Raw genomic sequence first — 22710 nt, forward strand, 5'->3', positions numbered from 1 at the left:
TCAGTGCTTTAGGACTCCAAAATAGATGCTATTCCAATTAAAAGTGAAGGGATTTGATATAATGATTTATTTTTTTTCCACAAGTTAGAAGCTTAAAAAAAGAGAGGAAGAAAAACATTTTCATAAGAGGGTTTCTGCACTTTCTCTCTATGCATTTATAAACTTCTCATCTAATTATGAGTGTCATTGTGCCAATGACTAAATATGTGAAGAAATGCAAACTGTGGGTAAAGTTATCTTTAATTCTTTTGTTTAACAGATTAAATCGAAGTTTTTGCCTCTTAAAGGATATTATATGTATATATAATATTTACAACTGACTGTAATAAGATGTATATTTCTCTTTTCGGTTTATAAAACCAGAGCCTGACTTATTACCTTCTCTAAAACCTTGCTTAATATGCAAACAAAAATTTGATGCTTGATAGCGTCCAAAATGCCATATTAATTATCACCAGTCAGATCCCTCTTTTCGCTCCTTCTTTCTCTTTTCTCTTTCTTCTGCCCACCGTCCCTTTTTTCTTGGCTGTCTTGGCACAAGCCGCTCGGAAATAGACCTAATTAACCCTCCTTCCCCGCAGGGAAATCTGTTATGCAAATTAACATTTCCAAAATATAGCGATTTGAGTGCTGGGGACGCCAAATTCTTCCAAGTATTTACATGCACACTAAGTTTCCAATCAATACCTCCCTCCTTATAGCTTGATCAGCTGAGGCTGGTGCCTGCATGCATGTGTGTGAGCATAGTTGGAGGGGAAGGAGCGTTAAAATAAATGCTGGGATCTGATTGAATAGATCAGATCAGTCTATTCGGCCACTGGCTGGTTGCTGGAGCCCAACAAAACCATCTGCTGAGAATTATGCCATGGTGGTGGTGAGAAAGGGGGGCTGCCAACACCAAAGAGCTGAGCTTAAAGCTGCTCTGTAAACCAGGAAGGATGTTTTAATTAGGAAGCAAGTTCATTTAAATATTGCATCTCATTTAAATCACTTTGATGAATAGCTCAGCCAGAGGAGTCCATGAGTGCTGACATAAAATGACTGATGCTGTGCAATAAAAGGACATTTCTTTGATGCTTGGAATCATCCTTTTGTTTTCTGAACTCACTAAGATCCACATGTCTCTATATGGCTATGAATCAACACAACACAATGTAATACGATCAAATACAATACAGTATGATATAAAACAGAGTCATAAGATGCAGTATGATATGATTTGATATAATATCATACAATTCAATACAACACGCTACACTATAACACAATATCATATAATGCCGTATCATATGATGCAATACAATATGACACAATACAACAAACTATAACACAATATTATACAATACAGTCAAAAACAATATTCTATGTTACAATACATTATAACACAACACAGGTGCCATTCAACATGATACAATGTGATATAAAACTAGAAATACTCAGAGGGAGAAAACCTCCACCAAGACTACAGCAGGATTTTAAAACTGTGCGATCCGGATCATAATCTGGATCGGCACCGAACTGTAATCCTTTGTTTTTTAGAATGACCCCAACATTTCCTAAACATTTCATCCAAATCTGTTCTTCAGTTTTTACCTGATCTTTGCTGACAGACAAACAAACCAACGGACACAACCGGAAACAGAACTTCCTTTACTGAGAAAACAAAAGGGTCACATGTAGGAGCAGAGAGAGGTTTTTAACAAAGGGGTTACCTGTGACCTTGACCTTTGACCCCATGAACCTTGAAATCAGCAGGCATCATCTTTGACCCATGAGGTGTCCAGCTGTGCAGTTTGATGTTCCTACATCACACTGTGGTGTTCTCAGAGCACTAGGTCAACTGTGATGTTGACCTTTCACCCCATGACCTTGAAATCAATGGTGATCACCCTCAACCAAAAAGGTGTCCAACTGTGCAGTTTGATTGTCCTCCGTTACATGTTGGCACAGTTAGAGCACAAGGTCATCTGTGACCTTGACCTTTGATCCCGTCACCTTGAAATCAACAGTGATCACCCCTGATCCACGAGGTGTCCAGTTGTGGAGTTTGACATTTCTGAAATACAGCTGCAGAGTGAGAGCACAGGCTGATCTGTGACTTTGACCTTGAACTTTGACCAGATCACCACAGAATGTAATCAGTCGTTCCTTATACCACGTTTGGCGTTTCCTGAAAATTTCATGAAAATCTGTTCATCAATCTGTTGATATGATATAACACAATATAATACAATATGATGTCATGTAATACAGTCTCATATGATACAATACAATATGATAGAATCCCACATACTGTAATGCTATATATATATATATATATATATATATATATATATATGATACAGTATCATTTGATGCAATACAAAACAATATACTATGATAAGATACAAGGTATTGCAATCACATATTACAATACAACACATCATAATATAACATGAAATTATACTATATGACAGTGATTGCCAACTGGCAGCTTCCAGACCTGATTCAGTGTACGAGTTTGTTCTGTCTGTCCCATAAATCTGATCAATACATTACATCTAATTCATCGCAGGAGACCGCTGTAACTCAGCTCAGACAGAGTTAATGACAGCAGTGGTTTAGTCAGTCAGAGTGCTCTCTGACTTGTGGTGTTGCCAGTAGTTGGATTCTCATGTTTCATCCATACTTTCATATCTCACTGTGCTTGTTGTAGGAAAGTATACACACATGAGTCTGACAACCTCAGGAGCATTCCCCAAACCCCCACCAGCTCCTTAAACGGCACTTCTACTTCACTTTTCCTCATCACTGCATGAAAAGTTAAAAAGAAATGGAGTCTGAGCTCTCCACCTATTTGAATTTTAGATGTTTTATGATGATTTCTATACACTCGGTTAGTCACCACATAAATTCTTGCTGGTTTGTAGTCTTAAACCGGTCACCCTTAATTTAGCGTTTCCACATTTAAAGAAATTTGTCAGTTTACAGCTCCTACAATTACCACCGCAGGCACATGATTAGTGGTATTCAAAGAGTTTTTTAATTACTTTACCGAAAATTCAATGTTTGCAATTGTTTTGACTCGCCAAAGGCAATCAATTCCAGCAGAGGAGGAACTCTTGAAGTGTAAAATATAGTAATTTATTACTGATTTAGTTGGTTTCAAAAAATTTTTTTCCCCGTTTGAGACCTTTTAAAAGAGCCCATACATCTTAAGTAACTCCAAAACCCCGATTTATAGGGTTTTCTTTATCCCCCTGATATTCAAAAACAGTTTCTCATCATTTTAAATGTAATATATAACTAATTACTTGTGTACAGAACACTTGATCATGTCCAAAATGCACACAAGCTGATGGATTTTACAAACAGATGTCATATATTATTTATCACAGTTGTATGTGATATAAATGTCAAGCAGAAAACCAAAATCCAGCTGACTGAAGACATAATTACATTATCATAACTACAGAAGCTGGGAAATATCCATCAGACCCTTAAGTTACATTACTCAAAGAATAAACTAAAGCCCTATAATTATAGTTTAGTTCTTTTTTTTTTTTAATTTCCAGCTTTCGTTCTGCTGGATGTTGTACCCAAAGCCATCATGAGAGGACAGTTAAAACAATTAGAGCTCCAAAAAATATTAGTGGGCGCAAATCATTTCACTTAAACTGCCAGTCCACCAAGCACAGCCTGAAGACACCCTCTGGAATATCCCTTTGTAACATATGCCTAATTGTTTACCCCTGCTTCTTTACATAAATAGAAAAAAAATGCTGCTGGGGAGGATTGTGGGAGGGGGGGTGCTGTGATAGAGGAGGGTTTAGAGTTAGTACACTACATGACAGAGCTGGAGAATTAATAACAATTTGTGGCAAATAATTACTTATCAATTAAAGCTGTTATCCTGCCTAATTAGGCAACGTTCATTAAATTCAGCCAATTTAAACCTTAATTAAAGTTAGCAGAGCCTGACAGGAGAGGCAGGGTCGGTGGAGGAGCGCCCCCCAGTGGACGAAAAGAGAAGGAAACATCTGATAAAGTAGGAGAGGCTTACTGGTCTCAGTTACAGCAGGCTCATCTTAGCTATTTTTTGTTTTATTCAACTCCACTTTGCTTTAATTTAACCCCTTTTCTTAATATCATTTATGTGTTTCATGTGTAAGAAACGTATCAAAAAGATAAAACATAAACATAAATCGAAAACTTCAGAATAAACTTTCTCTCAAAACACAAAGTACAAAATTCTTTCTAACCAAACTACATCAGTCATTTGGATAAGGTTTATTCATAAAGCAAGTTTCTTTTTTGACAGATAAAAAAAAGTAAAGTAAACACTGTTTAACAGTAAAATAAAAATACTTTCTACTGCCTCTGTTTTAATGAAGTTTGAGCGCATTTCCCTCAAAATGTACAAAAAACAACAATTGTTAATTTAAAACTATTTTGTAGAGTAATTCCTCACTTTCCAAGAAACTATAATATTGATTGTTGAAGTTAAAGTATAAGCATAAAATATTATTAAACAAAGCTATTTAGCTAATTAGGAAAAATTAAAAGTGTTCATTGCATCCTCTTTGTAAGGTGTTAATCTATTTTTTTATATAATACAATAATGAATTGTAATCAGGAACACATTTTAGATGTAAAATCATGCATAGAATTAAATATTTTCCTTTAAAATAAAGAACAACAGATTGAAAAGTTGTGCATAACACAAAGAAACAAGACAAAGTTATTTGATTAATAATCAATTTTTGTTTTAAAACCATAAAAACCTCCATTCAGGCACATGACTCCTGCCAGGCTCCTCTACCAAGGCCTGATTTTTTTTTTTTTTTCTTAAAGCCTTCACTTCCCAGAATGTTGTGGTCATTTGACAACAAAGCACACGTTTCACAGGGCGAGAGGCACAAGGATTGAGTTAATTAATATTGGCTCTTGTTTGGTCTAGTTAATGAATGAGTAAATTATGCACCTCTGGGACACCGCCTCCCCGATCGCTTTAAATTATCCCCCACACCACTCTTCCAACATTGTCCTCCAATTTCCCTGCTCTGATCCTCCACTGATGGGGTCTCTGTCTCCAGCCAGATCACCACACACACACACACAGACCCATGATACCCCTGCCGTCTCCATCTGTCTGTCTTTGTCCTGCTCTGGTGTGTTTAGTTCATTGTGTCCTGCACATTTATTGACACCCCCCCCCCCCCCACACACACACACACACACACACACACACACACACTTCCTCCCTTTTTTTTCCTCTCTCCTTTTCTTTTAATTCAACACTTCTGTTCAACCTTACAGCATTAGTTTTGGGAGGCAAATAACTTCCATCCCATTAACTCGTTTGAGAGCGAAGGACAGTTAAACAAAGCTTGCCTGCAATCTGATCCCCTACAAACACACACTCGTGTGAGCGCCAACACACTCGGTCCTGTTGGTGAGGGAGGGAGGGATCCATATTATTTGCATTAAAAGCTTCACACTGTGAAATTCATTTATAATTACAAAATGGGGTACTGTGTGTGTGTGTGTGTTATGCAGATCAGGGATGTGTGTGTGTTGGAAATTAGGTTTGGATTAGTTATTTTGTGATAGGCTAACACTGAATGTATGGTGACAGATTACAATTATCTTATTATTGTAATTGTCAAAGTCAATTTGCTGCTTTCTGGAAAAAGTTTTTGCAGATTCTTTATCATTTTTCTTGTTAGTTTTGTTAAATTCTTGCTCTAACAGACACAGAACAGTCATGACTTCACGTCAGATGAACGAACATCCTGCAGTTTTAAAACCTGACCCGGAATTAAAATGTAAAACCACTGAACAATCTTATTGACTTATTCGTTGATTCGCCAACCTGCTAAGCAAATTCCATCATACCGAGAAGGATTTTTTTAATGTTTTCTGCTGGTTAAAGTGTCATCTGACTCTAAATGTGGTCCAATAACTGCGTGTAATTGTTTCCACTGAGCGTTTTCTTCTGTTTTCATGGAGCTTCAGCACCCTCTTGTGGTAATACAGATGTATTGCAGTTCTTTCTTCATGTTCTTTCTGCTTTCATGTTCTGAAAAATAAATCAGATTCAGAAAGCTTTAAGCACACAGAATGATTTTTTATATATGCATATTTGAAGCATACAGTGTTGTGTATGTGAGATATCCTTATTGACAGAAGTGAGTAATCATGAGGAATTTACATGAATTAACTTAGTAATGGGGAAAAAAGTCCACTACTTCTCCTTTCACTTAAAAGTGGATAAATCAGCCAATAAATCTCAACATGGCAAAACCAAAGTGTATACTCTTTTATTAATATTCTTGTTTTCATTACTTTAATAATAAAAAAGACATATCCAGTTAAAAACGTTTTCATTGGTCTTATTTAGTGACTCGGTCTCTGACACACCAGATAAATAAAGGTGCAGGACTGCTTTTCACATAGTAGGACATTTGTTTTTATTTACAAAAACACCAAAGAGTTGAATAGTGTTTAATAAGATAGTGTTGCTTTTGTCTGTCCTGTGGTTTAATCTGACTTACCGTTTTTTAGTCACAAAGATAAAGGAATAAACAAAAATGCGTTAAAGCCTACAGAGTTAGGTGTTCAGTGGCTGCCTGCTGGGATCTGATTGGACGCTGAGTGCAGAATAAAAGCTGAGCACGTGACCAGCGACACGCGCACACCTGCATCCACTTGTCGTTAATTAACCCCATCTTGACCTTCTTGTCTCTGCTCTGTCCTGCCGCCATGGCGGAGTCCCGGAGAGTTCAGCTGACCACTTTGAGCTGTGACGCGGTTCAGCAGACCGACGGGCCGGCATCGGTCCAAAGACGTCAGTCCTGCGGGGGTGTCCCGCACGGGGAAGAGACCCGCTCGGACCGAGCCGCGGACGCCGAGACAGTCCGACTCGTCCTCACTCTGTTTGAGCCCGACGAGCGGAGCTTTCCGGAGTTTAACTACTGTCAACTTGTTGACAACGAGGTGGGGTTACATCCTGGCTCTGTTTGGGAATTCTGAGTTAATTAGGGAGGAAGAAATTGGGTGGGGGGGAGTGAATAAACGGGAAAAATAAAGTCGAGTGGACACAACTTTTACCCATAATGTCACCTTGACCGTAAAACTAAAACTCCCGAGCCTCTACACTAAAGTAACTAAACGTAAAGTAAACTAAATAAGTAAATAAACGCAAATCTTCCTTGCTAACTGTGGTAATTGTGTTGATCACCAGAGGGCGCTGTTGCCCGGAGAGGCCGCTCATGTGCAATATTAATTAGTCGAGTAACATGCCTGTAATGTTCGCCGAGAACTAATAAAGTTATTCAAACTAATGGAGTTCTGGAACTTACCAAGCTAATTTAGCAGTTTAGCTAGCTAAACGATTCTGATATAAAGTTGGGACAATTTCTATGATTTATTCTTTTAAACAACAAATCCCCCATATCACTTTTGCATTTTAGAATCTCAATTTGGCATAATCTTTAAAAAGACTTAGTTTTGTAAATATTATTAAGGTACATTTTTTATTAAATGTCAAATGCATATTTTTAGATTACATTAGGTATAATTTTCACCTTTTTTAAGTTTATTTGATCCCCACAATTTTGCTTTTGGGGTTTGCTAATATTTTTTACAAATTTGCCATTTTTTCCATGTAATACCAGTTATTGCTTTTTGTAGTAGGTCTCGTAACTTTGCTGAAGTTGTAGAGATGGCAGGCATTAAAACTAGCAAAATGTTGAAAGTGTTATTAGAAGAACAACATGCCTGTATTGGATTGGTTTAAACAGAACTACAGGGCTGTTTCTGACATGTTCCTGTCAGGACTCTTAGGTTTATCCAGAAAATTGAGATTATAGTGAATGATTTTGTGCAAATGTCTCCATATTGTGGGCATCAAAAGGCTGCTGTCACACTGATCCTCAGTGTGACCACAAACTACGTGTTTCTCTTTGCTCAAAATTCATGCTTTATGAAACTTGTCAGATAAACGGAACAGGTGATGTCCCACAGAGCGGATTCAAACAGGAAGAAGTGGAAGAAAATGATGACGTTGCTGCCATTGCAAGAAAGTTGGAGGAAAAATATGTAAGTAACTGTGATCCGAATCATTGTGAACAATCTATACAAATGTTTTAACAGTTAAAGCAGTCATTTTAAATGTTAAAACACTTTGGATCTTATCATTAAAGGGTGGCAAACTTAAGAAAAAGGACCGTATTCAGGACTTGATTGATATTGGATATGGTTATGATGAAGAGGATTCTTTCATTGATAACTCAGAAGCTGTGAGTCGCTGCTAAATGTTACTATTCAATATAAAACAATGTTCAGGCTGTGAAATTTAAGTTTGTCTTTTTAGCTGATTATTTCATTCACTGTTGGCTTCTGCTAAGTTTCAGAGTTCATTCTTAAAATCTAAACGTAAACATTAATATAATTTCAGCAAATAAACATTTATTCATGCTGCTATTCAAACTTCCTCCCATCAGATTTTCTTGGTTTAATATACAGTGCTGTGCAAAACTCTTGAGTTGACCCTTATTTCTGTATAGCATGTTTAACTTCTTTGAAGCAAAATAGAAAGTCGTAGGTGTGGTTTTTCAATGTTTGCATTTTGTCTAATTGATCATGTGGTTTTTTTTTTGGCTGGTCACCAGTATGATGAGTTTGTGCCATCTTCAATCACAACAAAATTCGGTGGATTCTACGTGAATTCAGGTCCACTGCAGTTCCGCCAGGCCTCCGACACCGAGACTGATGATTTGTCAACAGAAGAGGGAACGTCTGAGCCCACAAAAGTAAGTGATGCGTTTTGGAAACATGAAATTCTTTTAAATGTCTTGGCAATGTCAGGAAGTAGATTGCAATTTTCAGCAGAACTTTATAGATTTATTACAAAAATGTAAGATTTCATATCTTGATCAAAGTTCTGAACTGTGGTAATAAACTTTCAGACACTGAAACTCATCAGTAATGAGCAGAAGCCAAAGAAATGCTGCAAAGCAAGAGGAAAGGTGAAAAGCGCTTCAAATCAAAAGTTAAGGTGAGCTCCTCAAAAAGCAACTCCTGTCTGAGTCGCCATGACTCGGATACTACAACATTTGATCTGATTCACTCACATGAATGTGGTGTTCTTGTAGCACTTTATTTAAAGCTGGGCTGAATGAGATGAAGATCAAAAAGAAGAAAAAGGCTGTGAAAACGCTGAGCGTCACCAGCATGCTGAAAAAGTTTCAGAAAGAAAAAGAGAGGGAACGGCAGAAGATGGAGCGGGCCAATCAGATGGCTGCAGATGTAACGAGTGCAACCACGACCCCCATGTTTCCTGCAGATGCAGCCGGAGGTGGAGGCTCCGGACTAACTGACCCTCTTCTCAGTTTAATCGGCTCCACCAATGATCACGCTCTAATCCAAGCAGCCAACACGGTGGATTTTGATATTGATTTGGACTCTTTGTTAGATGTCAGTGAGGAGAACATGTCTCCAAAGTCACATCCTCAAATGGCTACAGAGACTCAACTTATCCAAACCAGGACAGATGATCAGCTGAACATTTTGTCTGATGCCGAATCCCAAGTTTTAACTCCAAAAGTCCAGTTTCTGCCAAAGCCAGAACCAGAGCAAATCCAGCTGCTGACTGAACCCAGTTTGATGTTGTCACCTCAGTGTGCCCCCCTGCCAGAGGGTCTCCCCCCAGCACTGGAGGACAGCATCAGAAGTCTCATGGTGGTAAGATGTGATTTTAGTTAATGTGACGATAAAAAAATAAAGTTTGATCATGTGCTGACAGACTGAATTGACAAATGCCAGATGGAAGCATAAAAATTTACTTTTTTTTTTTCTCTCCTCCTCAGGCTGCCAAGACATCAGAAGGGGAGTCAAAGCTCAAGTTCTTTAATCCAGATATCAACTCAATCCTGCTGGAGTGAGTTAACCTACAGTAACCAAGTACTGTTTTAAACCAGGATTGCACTGAATACCTAAAACTACCATTACAGGTTGATTTTTATTAACACAAGATCAAGTTCAGTTCTCCTAATCCTCCTAGATCACTGGTTCAGCTAAACTGTAGTAAGAATTACTTATTGGCAAGAGTAAATACTAAAAGCATGAATAACATCTTACTAAAGGACACCTTAAACAAGCAGCTGATTAGTTTTGTCGGTGTTATTAAACATTGAATACATGAAGTTCATGTTCTGGTCCAGTATTGAGCTGCAGTGTCAAGAACAGAGTGGTCAGCTCCGGTCCAAAGTCTACAGACACCTGTCGTCATTCATGCCCTGCAGCAAAGATACACTTCTAAAACGAGTGAAGAAACTGTTGGTCACACAGGAGGTGAGTGTGCTTCGGGTTTACATCAGATTTTGGGCTGTTCAATATGTTCAAGCTTTCTGCAGATGACCCGTTTCTTTAATTTCTAAAAAGGAACCTGTTCGTATGGAAGGTTCCCTGCAGGAACTGAAGGAGGCAATTGAAAGATCAATGCCAGAGCAGATGGCATGTTTTCATGAAAACTGTCAAACATATGAACAACTCAAGACTTCAAAGTGAGTGCATCAACACAGATTTAAAGATGTATGTGGAGAAAGTGAAATGTTTTCCTATGTAACTTGCCCTTTATCACTAACAGTTCTCATGTTTATTAAAAAAGTTCCAACTTAGCCATATATCTACATTACCAGTCAAGACTGAAAATAGATTCATATTGAGACCTAACTGCTGACCAAAAGTCAATTAGAGGGTGTAATTAAATTCTAAGCTCATAGACCTTTCAGAACTTTGTCTCCATCAGGTCAATTGAAGAGGAAAATGTGGAGGACAAAGGTGGGAGACGAGGAGGTCCAAAGAAGTTGTTCAAATGGAATCAGGAGATCAGGTTAAATGTTGCTAAATTGGTTTAATGGGTACATTTATACCATTGAAACAGACGTTTATAAATGTTTTTTACTTTGCTTCTCCCGCACCATCACATGCAGGGAATGCTTGGCTCGTGTACTGCGGGAGAAAATGGAGAAATGTAAAATGGATGGCAAAAGTGACCAAGAGATTGAAGAGCATGTTAAAACTCTGCTCGACAGTGAGGTGAAACCACTCTGGCCAAAAGGATGGATGCAATTAAGGTATGTAAAACCCAAATTTGAAACCTTAACAAAAAACTTCTAAAAGTGCAACTGTGGAAAAGAGACTATCTTGTTTCAGGGTGCTGATGAGGGAAAGCAGGAAGTTGTTGGGCCTATTTACTACATTACAGTGAGTTCAACAAATCTGTCTGAAAGGTAATTTTGTTTGCAGCACATTTTTTAGAACCAACATGGTGAATGTTTTCATCTTTTCAGAGTGAATAAGACCAAAGGTTTGAAGAGGCAGTCTTCCACTGGTGGTGCTTCTACATCATCAGGTGGCTGTAACAATCTTCAGGGAGCTCCAGCACCATCACAACACTCCACAGGAACAGATCAGGTCCTTGATGAGGGTTCAAACATCTCCAGTTGTGTTGATCAGGAACCAGAGTTGAAACTGGACTCTGATACCCATACCTCATCACTTGAAATTGGTGAGAAACTTCCAGTAAATGCTCCTTTTGCTCCTGCACATTCACTCCTGGATATCCTCGCTGAGCAAGCACTGGCTCATGAGTACCCTGCCCAGGAACTTTTGGCAGCAGCTGTAGGAAAGCACTGGAGCTTCAGTGAGGACAAAAGTCCCCCTCTTCCTCCTCCACCTCCTCAGTCCAGCCCTGTTAATTTCTCTGAGGGTGGTGTTTGTCAGGTTGTTCTGCCTAATCTGCTGCAGGTCAGATCAATGAGACGTGGATGCTGGCCAGGTGCAGAGTAGCTCTGATGTTGACTTGACCTTACACTTGACACCCTTAACATGCACAGAAAATGCAGCAGATTTCTCCTTAATGTCACATTACTGAGTTGGAACAGTGACATTTGGCTCAAGCTCCACTATGAGAAGTGAAAATGCCAAGATGGAGGTTTCAAGATGATTAGAAGTCTAATTGAATTTAAGTGCTTTGGCATATTTTTGTCACAAATGTCAGTTATAAATGAATAAAAATAATCTACTGGTGGATGTTTGTTTTTGTCCCAGTGCTCTGGTTTAATTGGAGTGTTTATTAACCAGTAATGGTCTGATTCTGGTATTTTGAGCTCGAAGCTGAAGTTTGGCAACTTAAAAACAGATGAAAACATTTACTTAAGAGGAATTAGAGGTCTTTATTGTTACACTAGAGTTTAAATTGGCATTAATCCCTTTCACATTGTTTTACATAAGTTCATGAATGTCTTAACATAACTTTATATCATCTACATTTCTGTTAAACTCAGATATTTTTTATTTCAGCAATGAAACTGACCTCATTTTACTGAAGTGTGTTCAAATGCTGTAAGTGAAAGATGTTTTCTCAAAGTGTTTAAAAATAAATAAATGAAGCAATAATTGTTTGTGCATGGGCATTTCTTCAGATGAAACATCTGCAAAATTTAAATGTTTGCCTGTACGTGTTTTCTGTCATCAGACTTTACCTGGTTTTCTGCAACCTTTCAGCCTACTTAAATGTCTCGGAGGGAGCATGTAGGTTTTATGAAATGCGAAAGCCATGTTTGTTTTGGAATTAGACTTGAACCTTTTTTTTAAATCTGAAACTTGGGAGGAAAAACTCAAGCTCAAAGCTTAAACTTGCAAAGTTTAATTTGAACAGAACAGACTGAAGTGGAGATACTATATTGGTAAAACCAAAATAAAGCTCATCAGATGCTTCATACCATCTGTTTGATACCAAATTATATATTACATTTCCTGGATAAAAGCGGTGTTGGACATGGACAACACTGAAAATCACATTCAAGTTAAAGTCAAACGAAAACTATATGTACACAAATGAAACTCAGTAGTTGCATGACTATAGTAACTTGATTTACAAAATTATTTTTTAACAGCATTTAGAAGAAATTTTAGACAGATGTACAGCATGAGTTATTTTTTATCTGTCAGAACTTGTACCTGGGAGGAGGCTCTCTAGTAGAGAATGTCTTTCTGAGACACTTTTTGTTAAAAATAAAGCTGCAGGGGAAAAAGAAGGCTTTCAAATCAAATGTTCGAAGAAGGATTGTCCACAAGCATTTCCCACATCAGGAGCAGTTTGTCCAAACTGAGGCGCCTCAGATTTTTCACTCTTAGGTTTTACAGTCTGGGGATTATTTGAGCAAGAAGAGCAGCCAATAAGAAACACCCGTTCCAGCTGTTTGCAGTACCTAGGAAAAGGAAATGATTTCATCAGCACAAGGTAACAAACTTTGATTTTTTTCTTTTGTCTGTTCTTTTTCTTTTAATCATTTCTCAACCCTGAGGGGGAAAACACAAAATAATCACAGCCTTTTAAACAAAGTTGTTTAAAATGTGAGTTTAAAGTTCTGATTTGAATTTTGCATTAGGAACCTACCACTTCCTCCTAATTGTTGGTTTCCTTTTACTTCACGTTTTAAACTTTCTGTCTCTTTCATCTGTTGTTTTGTAGGAGCGATTGGGTCTGGAGCCGCTGGGGGGAAAAAAATGACGGTTTGTACAATTTGTTGTATGATGAACATTTGATGGCTTATTGAAAAGAGATTTTGTTTCTTGTATAGAATTAACATTTTAAAGCTTATTCCAAATGCTGTTAGATTTACTCACAGAGGACCAGAGCAGTGAGGTTTTGTGAGGTCTTCACTGGAGGATGTTGTGGCCCTTCAGGACCCAGATCTAGTTTGGCTTCACACCAGTACTGGCCTCCGTTCTCTTCTTTGCAGGCAGTGATGATCACAGTGTAGTTCACGCTTATTGGTGTCTTCTCTGGGAAGTAATTGAACTGGAGATGACCCAGGGCTGTATTTCCTTTGTAGAAGGTCACAATGATGTTTGCAGCAGGTGCTGCATCGTGGACGGTGCACTGCAGCGTGTACTGGTGTCCCTCTAACATTGGCCCAGTGTGATTTAAGATTCTGATGGAGACTGTAGTTGGAGGCTCTGTGGAGATAACACATGTTGCCACTTTGAAAAGCTCACTGTATACTGTCACATATTGGAAATGTAAAACTGTTGACTCACGGTAGACCACTGAAGAAAGAGAAATGTTGCACTGGCCCCCCAGATCAGAGCCTGCATAACATATAGGACTGATGGTCCAATCAGTCATACGGTCCACATGCCAGACCGAGAATTCTTCCATCGTGGGTTCAGGTTTACCCTAGTTCCATAAAAGGTCAGAAACACAAAAGTTATGGAGCCTTTCTTTAAGGGAAGTTAATAAAGTGTATTTTTAACTGATCAAACTTTACGTTGACTTATGTAAAAGGTAACCAAAATCTTGGAGATATTTTTAAATTTTTACTAAAACTGGAGAGCTCTTACATAAGGGACTATGGAACTTTAAGAACTAACTATTTTATCATTGTGTTCATTTGTTTAACATCAGTGCTGTTTAACTGCAGCAGTTCATCACTTCATCTGCAAATGCAAATTATTTTTTATGATGCAAAGAAGAAAAACATGATTTTGAGATGCCATACCATCCTTTCTGGTCCAGAGAAATTGCATTTCTCAGTTTTAATATTTGATACATTGCCTTTACGCTTTTCAGTGAAAAATACTAATAGATGAATGATTTGAACACTATTTTATTTTCTTTAATATACACTTAACTGGACATCCAGACCTGGAAACATGACTGGATATTTAGGCCTGTCTAAGTCCTTGAACAAAGTAAAGTGTAACTGAAGAAGCTGTTTAGACTTTTTGTTGACTAATGTCAATACAAATGGTGTTTATTATATTTTTATACAGTTAAAGGCTAAAACATGCATGTTACGTTGCTTTCAGGCCCAGGCCTCCCTTGAAAAATAGATCTGTGATCTCAATAGGGCTTGCCTGACTAAACAAAGGTTAATAAATAAATAAATACCTCAATAACAACTTTACCAAAAACTTAAACCTCCCCCCAAAAATAATAGCACTCCAAATGTCTCTCTAAAGTTGTATGAAAATCAACAGAGAGCAAAGTTTTTATTGCTTCACTAGATAATATTACATAGTGCAGATATATTTGAACAACAACAACAGGTAGAATAATATCAAATATGCTTGTGAAGCAAGTCACTTAGTTTTAACAGAACTTTGTTTTTTAAGAAAAATAATTGGACTCATAAAATATAATTCTGTGGTGCTCTGTTCACATATCCTTGTCATATTTTATCCAGTGTTTGTTCACCTACCTGTGAGACTTCCCAGCCTATAAAAGAAAACCCAGCCTTTGGTTTAGAGCAGTTAACTGTGACTGGATCTCCAAATCTGTAGAAAGAGAAATTATAGGTTTTAAATGTTGGCAAGTTTGTTTGTTTGTTTGTTTTTTTAGAAATGCACATTTATTGTGTTAGGTCATAATTAGAAATAGGTTTATTTTTTCATTAAATATGATGGCATCAGACTTATTAGATTCAACCTGATCAGCAGGACAGGATCACTGCTTTTCTCAATGAAAAAACAGTGACTGATGAAAATTTGTACTGTTTGCTTTACTTGTAATGTTTACGTTCCAGGAGGTGCCATGGACAGCACCTTGATTAGCTTTTTTTCCCCCTCATCCTTTAACCAAACGTTAGTTGCTAAAAAGATTCAGTTGTTCGAGGTAAACAATGACTGCTAAAAGTAAAACTATTTTTGTGTGTGTCCAGTCAAGTTTCCAACTTCAAATCCTTTCATTCAGAGCTAGTATACACTGCCTCAGACTACAGTGCAGGCAGTTCTAAATTTTTATTATTTTTTAATCTCATCATGCAAACGTTTCTGTCTGAACAGAGCCCTGTCATTCTCACCTGACCACCAGAATGGGGGGTGATATGGTCAGGTCACACTTAGCTGTCTCTGCAGAGTTGCTGGTGAAGGTGGGGGCCGAGGGTGTGATCCTGAGAGGAGAAGCCAGGAGGTTTGCTAGTAATGGAGAGGGAGCTGAAATTTGTGATGGGATAGGTGGAGGAGGAGTGACAACAGGTGATGACAGAACTGAGGAGACGGAGGTAGGTAAGGAGTGAAAGAGAAAACAATACAGAAAAAAGTTACTTTGACATGAACAAGCAGTTTATATCTTTGTAAAGCTGCCTTAAAGTCTTTCAGTTGTCAGACAAGTTTCCAGAGCAAAGCAGTGTTCAAGTTTTAAAGGGAACCTATAATGCAAAGTTAACTTTTTGCATGTGCCCAACAGCAGCTTATTTGCATAATGGTGACGTAGCCCTTAAACCACTCATTCTGAAATGAGCTCAAAACAGGCAGAACTGATCAGGTGAAATCTCAATATCTGACAATGATTTTGTGTATTAAATGTAATGAACGTGTTTTGTACAGCTCACCTATCCTGACTTGTTCAAGGAAGCATAATAGGTCCCCTTTTAAGCATTCTGTTTTTTCTAAATATTTCTTTTTATTCTCTACATTAAGTGTTTGTGAATCTGTCTCAGTTTGCATCATTGCTTTCATGGCAAAAACAGACCCTGAGACAAGAAAACCCCAGCTTGGTGGCAGAAATCCCACTGAGACCAATCCTGTTGCCAAAGTGAGCAACAGAATGTCTGCCATAAAAACAATGAGTGGAAGCTTTTTTTTTTTTAGGTCACAATGCTTCTCAAAACATTTATTACACAAGACACCAGCCTTGGCCAGAGAGTTGTATCAGAGGAAATGGCAATTTGACCTGCATCAGAATGTAAACTGTGACCGTTCTGCAGCATATGACCAAACCTTATTTTGCTTTAAAATTGCAATCACTTACTCTTTTCTCTTTTGGTTCTCTTACAAATTACCTGTGAAGTCTTCATCTACCTTAAAGTTTTATGCCAAATAAAAGAGCCGGAGCTTATCTGTAAGGTTGAGTGATACCAACTAGATGTAGTTGGTCTTGCCTCCACTTACAGCTTGGGCTCTGGAACCAAATTCCTAGGGAGGAGATGGACTCATTTATACTCTGGAGTTACCCAGGAGGAGAGGTGTTGGGTGGGTGTGATGATTAAAAGCGTTGCCTCTGCAGGTTCTGACTATTCTGACTGACCTCTGGATTCTGGCCTAGAAGGGCTTCTGAGATTCTTCTGTTCTCCTGGGAAACTTCAGTGCTCAAGTGAGTAACAACCATTATTTCTGCGAGTTGGGATTGGGAGGAATGACATCCCTGATGTGAATCACAGTGGTCTTCCATTGTGTGATAGGCGTGGGTTGTCCATAATAAATTTCTGAGTATAGTGTGATCCATGAGTGTACTTGGTACCAGTCATCCTTGGTAAATGATCAATCATGTAGCTCTATCATCAGCCCTGTGGCCCTAAGCCTTGAGTAAAAAAGGGTCAGAGTTATTAAATGATTATCAACTGGTGATAAGTTAGATCCAATGACAGGGAAGACTGAGAGACAGACCTGGTAAAACCAAATAAATAAAGAAGGTAAACTGGAAATATCTGAAAGAGGCCCCTATTTATATCTTAAACTCACATGTCTCAAGAAAGCTTGAGGACATGCCATGTTTAATAACCTCCACTGCAGATACAGCTTCTAAAAAGGGTGGTCAGAAGGTTGTTGGTGCCTGTCACATTTGAAGGACTGACTGGTGGACACCAGTGGTGATGGAAGCCATAAAGCTGTAAAAGGAGGCCTTAAGGCCTTGGTTTTCCCTCAGTACCAACTAGCCAAACGGGCTGCAGATTCTGTGGTTGTGGAAGCAAAAGCTCTTGCTGTTTATTTCTTAAAAACACACCTAAACAATATTTGCTGTGTTTGTTTTCAGTCATATTGCAGTTAGAACTTGATGAACCAGCTGCAAACCTCCTAACAACACAAATGTGGCTTAAAGGTTTAATGTTTAAATTAGTTATTGAAGATGAAAAAAATAACAAACAAACAAAAAATCTCTCTCAGAATGAACCTATAAATAATAATAATTATATAACCTTTAAATCCCAGAGCCTTACAAACTGATGTATTTGTACCAGATTCTTCCTCCTCCTTTGCTTTCATTGTGCTGTATATGCTGTATTAATATGTGCTAAAGCATTTATGATGTTTACTCCAAATTTAGACATGAACCCATGAATACAGGGATGTTTCTCTTCCTATATTTATCTTGGCATTGGAAGGTATGAACTCATGAGTCACATTCTCCCACATAAGAGAAGGTCAATTGAATGTTGCCATCTTGTGAAATAATACTTTTTTGCTGATCTGTTGTGTACCATTGTTTCATAGCACACTGAATACACCCAGTGTGTTCCTCTGAGGAAGGAAGGACACCCTGCCCAAGTCAAAAGAACTTACTCCTCTTTTGAATTTACCATTGTTCCACCCAATCCTGACCATGTTCTCTCTCCTATCAGATGATCTCACACACAAGAGGCATGCTGCTTGTCAAAATTTATTATGTTTCCCCGCTTGCCAGTCTGCCGGTTGTTACCTGTCGTGTTTACACAAACTGGCTCACCTAAAGAGCCAGAAGCTTAAATATATGAACTTGAAATTGAATGACGTCTTCCTTCCATGTCTCAGATTTAGATTTTAAATTTTACTTATGGAAGCATTAAGTGTTAAGAATACACAAACATGAATCAGTGAAAGTTTACCAACATTAATGCTTAACTGACCACAATGTTTAGCTGTGATTTATATGGTTTTCTGTAACACTTCCTACAAAACATTTTATTTGCTTATTTTGCAAAATGTTTTTAAATCTACAACTAAGTCTAAGTTTGTCTAAATCTAAGTCATTAAAAAGGTAAAAGTTCAAAAGTCCTTTTTTAATTTGTGAGCACAAAGTCTAAATAAATGAAACTCCTTTAAAAAACAAATAATACCCGCCATCTTGCATGTCAACGTTTTAAGCAAAGCTCTTTTGTGATCTGTTAGCACTTAAAGTACGTGTTGGACATGACTATCAGCTACTACCACACCAATGTTTAGCTCAGTATCTGTAAAATTGACAGAGTTGTAGTCATTTTTTGTTGATTTTTTTTAAGGTTCTTGAGCTGTGGCAGTCATCTTGAATCAGGTTGTAGATGTACATCCACTGATTCCTTTTTGGGAGTTTCATTAAAAGCCATCTACTGCTTTGTGAGTTATTTTGCTAACAACAAACAGATACAGACACAGGCAATTACACGATCACCTGCTTGTCATGGCAGTGGATGATAAATAAAATCTAAATGTTCGGGCAGACATCTGTAAACTGTGTCCAAGCGCAAGTGTTTAATTACTTTATACTATAGCTTATTATTCATTATCACAACTCGTGAAGTACTGATTTATTGTCTCAGGATTACATGCCGGTTCTATGCCTCAGTCCTAAAATGTGCTTAAAGTAAATAATATAACAAGAGTTGTTAAGAAGAACCCTGTATTTGCATTGCCTACGCCCAGTTATTGACCTGTCAAAAGAGACAGGTTTCTTCAAAACATTGCAAGGAAATAAAAGTTTGCACATTTTTTTCTGTTTCTAAATTTGCTGAATTTGTCTTCTTCTTATAGCTCTCTTACAGATGTTGTTTAACTCACCTGCGCCGAAGAGATGAATCAGCACGAGTGTGATTGGCCATCCGGGAGCACACATCCTTCACCGCTTCCCTGCGCTCTGCTGAGGGGACGAGCTGAAACTGATCTCGCTGACCCACCTGATGCTGGGAGCTGCTGGGAGCTGCTGGAGGACCACAGACTGGGCGCTCTGAGACAAGTCGGGGTTCTTCTGGGCTTTAAGAAAGCGTGGGTGTGTCTGCAGCTGATGATCAGGCAGTTCCTATATGCTGGCCTCTAAAAGCCACCCTGGGCGTTCTCTGTTGGTCTATCAGGAGAGGAAGGAAGGGAGGGTCAAGAATAAATCAGTTCAGCGCTGCAACGTGCTGGGCAAGAAGAGGTTTGCATATCTGTGTGTCTTTAAGTTACACTGAAAATAGAAAATAAAGCATGAATGTTATCAGAATGTCTTTTCTTATATATTTGTTTTTAAATTACAGTTTACCTGTATGTAATCTTATCTTCATATTTCTAACTAAATCTGATGTAATCTGAACTTTTTTTTTTCAGAAAATGAACAAAATACTGGCATCAAGGAATTCATCTCACCTCTAAATGAACTAATGTCTTTAAATTCAATGTTTTTGTGGTTTTACGGGCTGTTTTTTCTGATTTCCTCTGTTTCCACTTGAAAAAGAGAGAACGGTCGTTCTTTAGTTTGAAATTATAGCTGTTCTGGTTGAACGTTTTTATCTTGTGATGAAACATTTTATCTTAATGTTTCTGATCTTTTTCCAGAGAGACCGTTTCCTTCCTCTCATGTGATGGGAAGCGTTACTGAAACGTCTGATCAGGATGATAATCATAAACAGTAGATGACTTCTTTTACATCTAATGAACCAAATGAACCAAAAAAAAAAGGACGGGAAGTTTGCTGTGGAGTATTTGGCAACGCTGTCCATTCTCACAATCCTAAATAATAAAATATCTTTTAAAGAAAGATTCTGCAAACTGAAGCTGTTCAAAGAGGTGTGGAGATCCCACTTTTCACCAAGAGGTTATCACCATTTATTTAAAAAAAAAGGATTTCTATTAGGTCAGATAAAAACAAAAACAACACAGATGGATTAGTGACCTAGTAGAAATCCTATAACTTCTATTAGGTCAATAAAAAAACAAAACAAAAACTAGGGGTATGTGCCAGGAAGGGGGTTGTTTGTTTGAGTGTTTGAAAACGTAATTCATCATTCTGTTATATTAGATTTTAAAATACTCCTTCTAGTTGCAAATCAATTAATCAATCAGCCTTTCAATCATTAAAATACTAAATTATTTTATCATTTGAACGATTTTTTCTTTTACAACTTCTATCTTCTTTTTCAGTTAGCAATTTTATATGTTTGATGAAACTGTTCAGTCTTTCACTGATTGAAGGTGATCATTTTCATAAACTTAGATTTAAAATTTTTTAGTGCATTCTTCATAAATTATATTTGAAATTGAAATCAGCCGCACATTAAACCGGGTACAACTAAACAAATACATGTCAGACAAATTAAAAATTACAATTAAAACGATTCTGCTGCTGATTTTTACGTTTCCTTCATTGTTTTGATAAAGAAGAGTGTGACAGGTGGAGTCCGTATTTTATTTTCGTGGTTACCCAAACGAGTTGGAGCAGGAGGAAAAGTTAACAAGTTTTCTTCTACTGCGGTACGAGAGCAAAGGTGTACATGATAAGAAAAAAGCTCCAACAATTTGTTGCTTTCATTTTCTGCTCAGCACGTTCCTTCTTTCCTCAGCTGACTGGAAACCTTTTGCGCGTTTCCCTCAGAGTGTTGCTGTTGGGTGTTTCTCTCACACTTCCTGTTCAGCAACTTCAACTGAATCCGTCTAGCAGTGTGTCGGTGAAGTAGTTTAATTATAGTTTGGAAACAGTAAAAGGCTCATCGAAGACAACCTGCTGCACTTCCTGCTTTTAAAGAAAAAGACGGACGGAGAGAAACCGCTGAGCTGAGGTGCGTAAAAACACTTGACTTTAATTCATCCTCTGAGTCTAAAGACGTTTTTTTTTCTTTTTCTTTTTTTACCTCTGAATAACTCTTTGTCTCTGTCTGCTCTTTATTCGTATTTATTAATAGGCCGAGTCTCAGTTGCGTCTTTTTGTTGTGCGTAAAAGTTGATCTAAACAGCGAAGATCACACACTTCCTTAGTGATTTAGCCCCTGTAGTTCATGTAGTTCTGAAGCTAAAGGCTGTTTATAAAAAGGCAAATAAAGTAGCCTGGCATCAATATAACTGAAAGGTGTCGACTAAAGATGCCTGCTGTCCATCCCAGTCCAGATGTGGCTCATCTGCGAACCTTTAATAAATGATTTATATGCTGCTGGAGCTACTTTCTACTTCCTCCTTGTCTGGGATCCCTCACAGCTCTGATGAAACACCAGCATCTGCAGCTTCAACCTTATGGGGTGCTGTTTGTAAAGTTACACAGTCAAAAATTCACAGGAAACCTGGGACTTAATGAAATGATTTAACCATAATTGTTTATTTGACAGTAATAACTATGGTGTGATTAAGCGTTTTACGGTGCATTCATATTTGCTTTATTTTATTTTAGTGATTTAATGAATTTACTATTGCACATATTTTAAAGCGGTGGCTGTCTTCTTGTTCCAATCTGACACCAAAGTGGTTTAAATTGTGCTGTAAGTGGGGTGTGAAAGGAAAAATGTAACTTTTTTGTGTTTTTATGACCTGTGAGCAGACACGATGGCTTCAGAGCAGCTTCTCAAGACTCTGGAGAATATGAGTAACGACGACTTTGAGACATTTAAGTGGTTCCTGGAGAAGCCAGTCGTTGAGGATTGCAAACCGATTCCTAAGTGTCATCTTGAAGATGCAAAGCGGACAAAGATTGTGACAAAAATGATCGAGAGCTACGGTGACAACCTGGCAGTGAAAGTTGCTATTGAGGTCCTGAGGAAACAGCGCCTCAATGATGTGGCAGAGAAGTTAAAGAAAGCATATGAAGGTGAATGAGTCTTTTAGACTTACCTGTAACTATAAATCTGTCTTTTATCAGGTTCTGTGTTTGATAATTATATTTGCATCTGCAGAGAAAGTAATGCCTTCATCCTCCAGCAGCACATCTGTGACCTCCTCCTCCTCCTCCGGTGTGACGCCTCCGCC

General features: G+C 38.0%; 2 protein-coding genes across 3 annotated transcripts; one reads left to right on the forward strand and one right to left on the reverse strand.

Moving 5' to 3' along the window:
• The first annotated feature begins 6667 nt into the window (after positions 1-6667).
• LOC108239992 (ubinuclein-1) lies at positions 6668-12444 on the forward strand. Of its 2 annotated transcripts, none has more exons than XM_017423111.2 (13): positions 6668-6978; positions 7981-8082; positions 8187-8282; positions 8655-8795; positions 8952-9040; positions 9138-9726; positions 9852-9922; positions 10206-10335; positions 10426-10547; positions 10793-10876; positions 10977-11120; positions 11200-11250; positions 11337-12444. In XM_017423111.2, exons 1-13 carry the CDS (start codon positions 6745-6747, stop codon positions 11833-11835), a joined length of 2352 nt encoding a protein of 783 aa, XP_017278600.1. In that variant the 5' UTR covers positions 6668-6744; the 3' UTR covers positions 11836-12444. The 2 variants fall into 2 exon arrangements, with proteins under 2 accessions (XP_017278600.1, XP_024860030.1); XM_025004262.1 differs by having other exon boundaries at positions 8008-8082.
• On the reverse strand, positions 12429-22693 carry LOC108238523 (intercellular adhesion molecule 3). The gene is made up of 8 exons (XM_017420703.3): positions 22576-22693; positions 19564-19846; positions 15855-16041; positions 15255-15330; positions 14092-14230; positions 13678-14010; positions 13448-13543; positions 12429-13259 (listed from the first exon to the last, which is right to left on the reverse strand). Exons 2-8 carry the CDS (start codon positions 19616-19618, stop codon positions 13189-13191), a joined length of 957 nt encoding a protein of 318 aa, XP_017276192.1. The 5' UTR covers positions 19619-19846; positions 22576-22693; the 3' UTR covers positions 12429-13188.
• Positions 22694-22710: the final 17 nt, after the last annotated feature.

This window comes from Kryptolebias marmoratus, linkage group LG3 (assembly GCF_001649575.2).
Source record: "Kryptolebias marmoratus isolate JLee-2015 linkage group LG3, ASM164957v2, whole genome shotgun sequence".
Classification (NCBI taxonomy): Eukaryota; Metazoa; Chordata; class Actinopteri; order Cyprinodontiformes; family Rivulidae; genus Kryptolebias; species Kryptolebias marmoratus.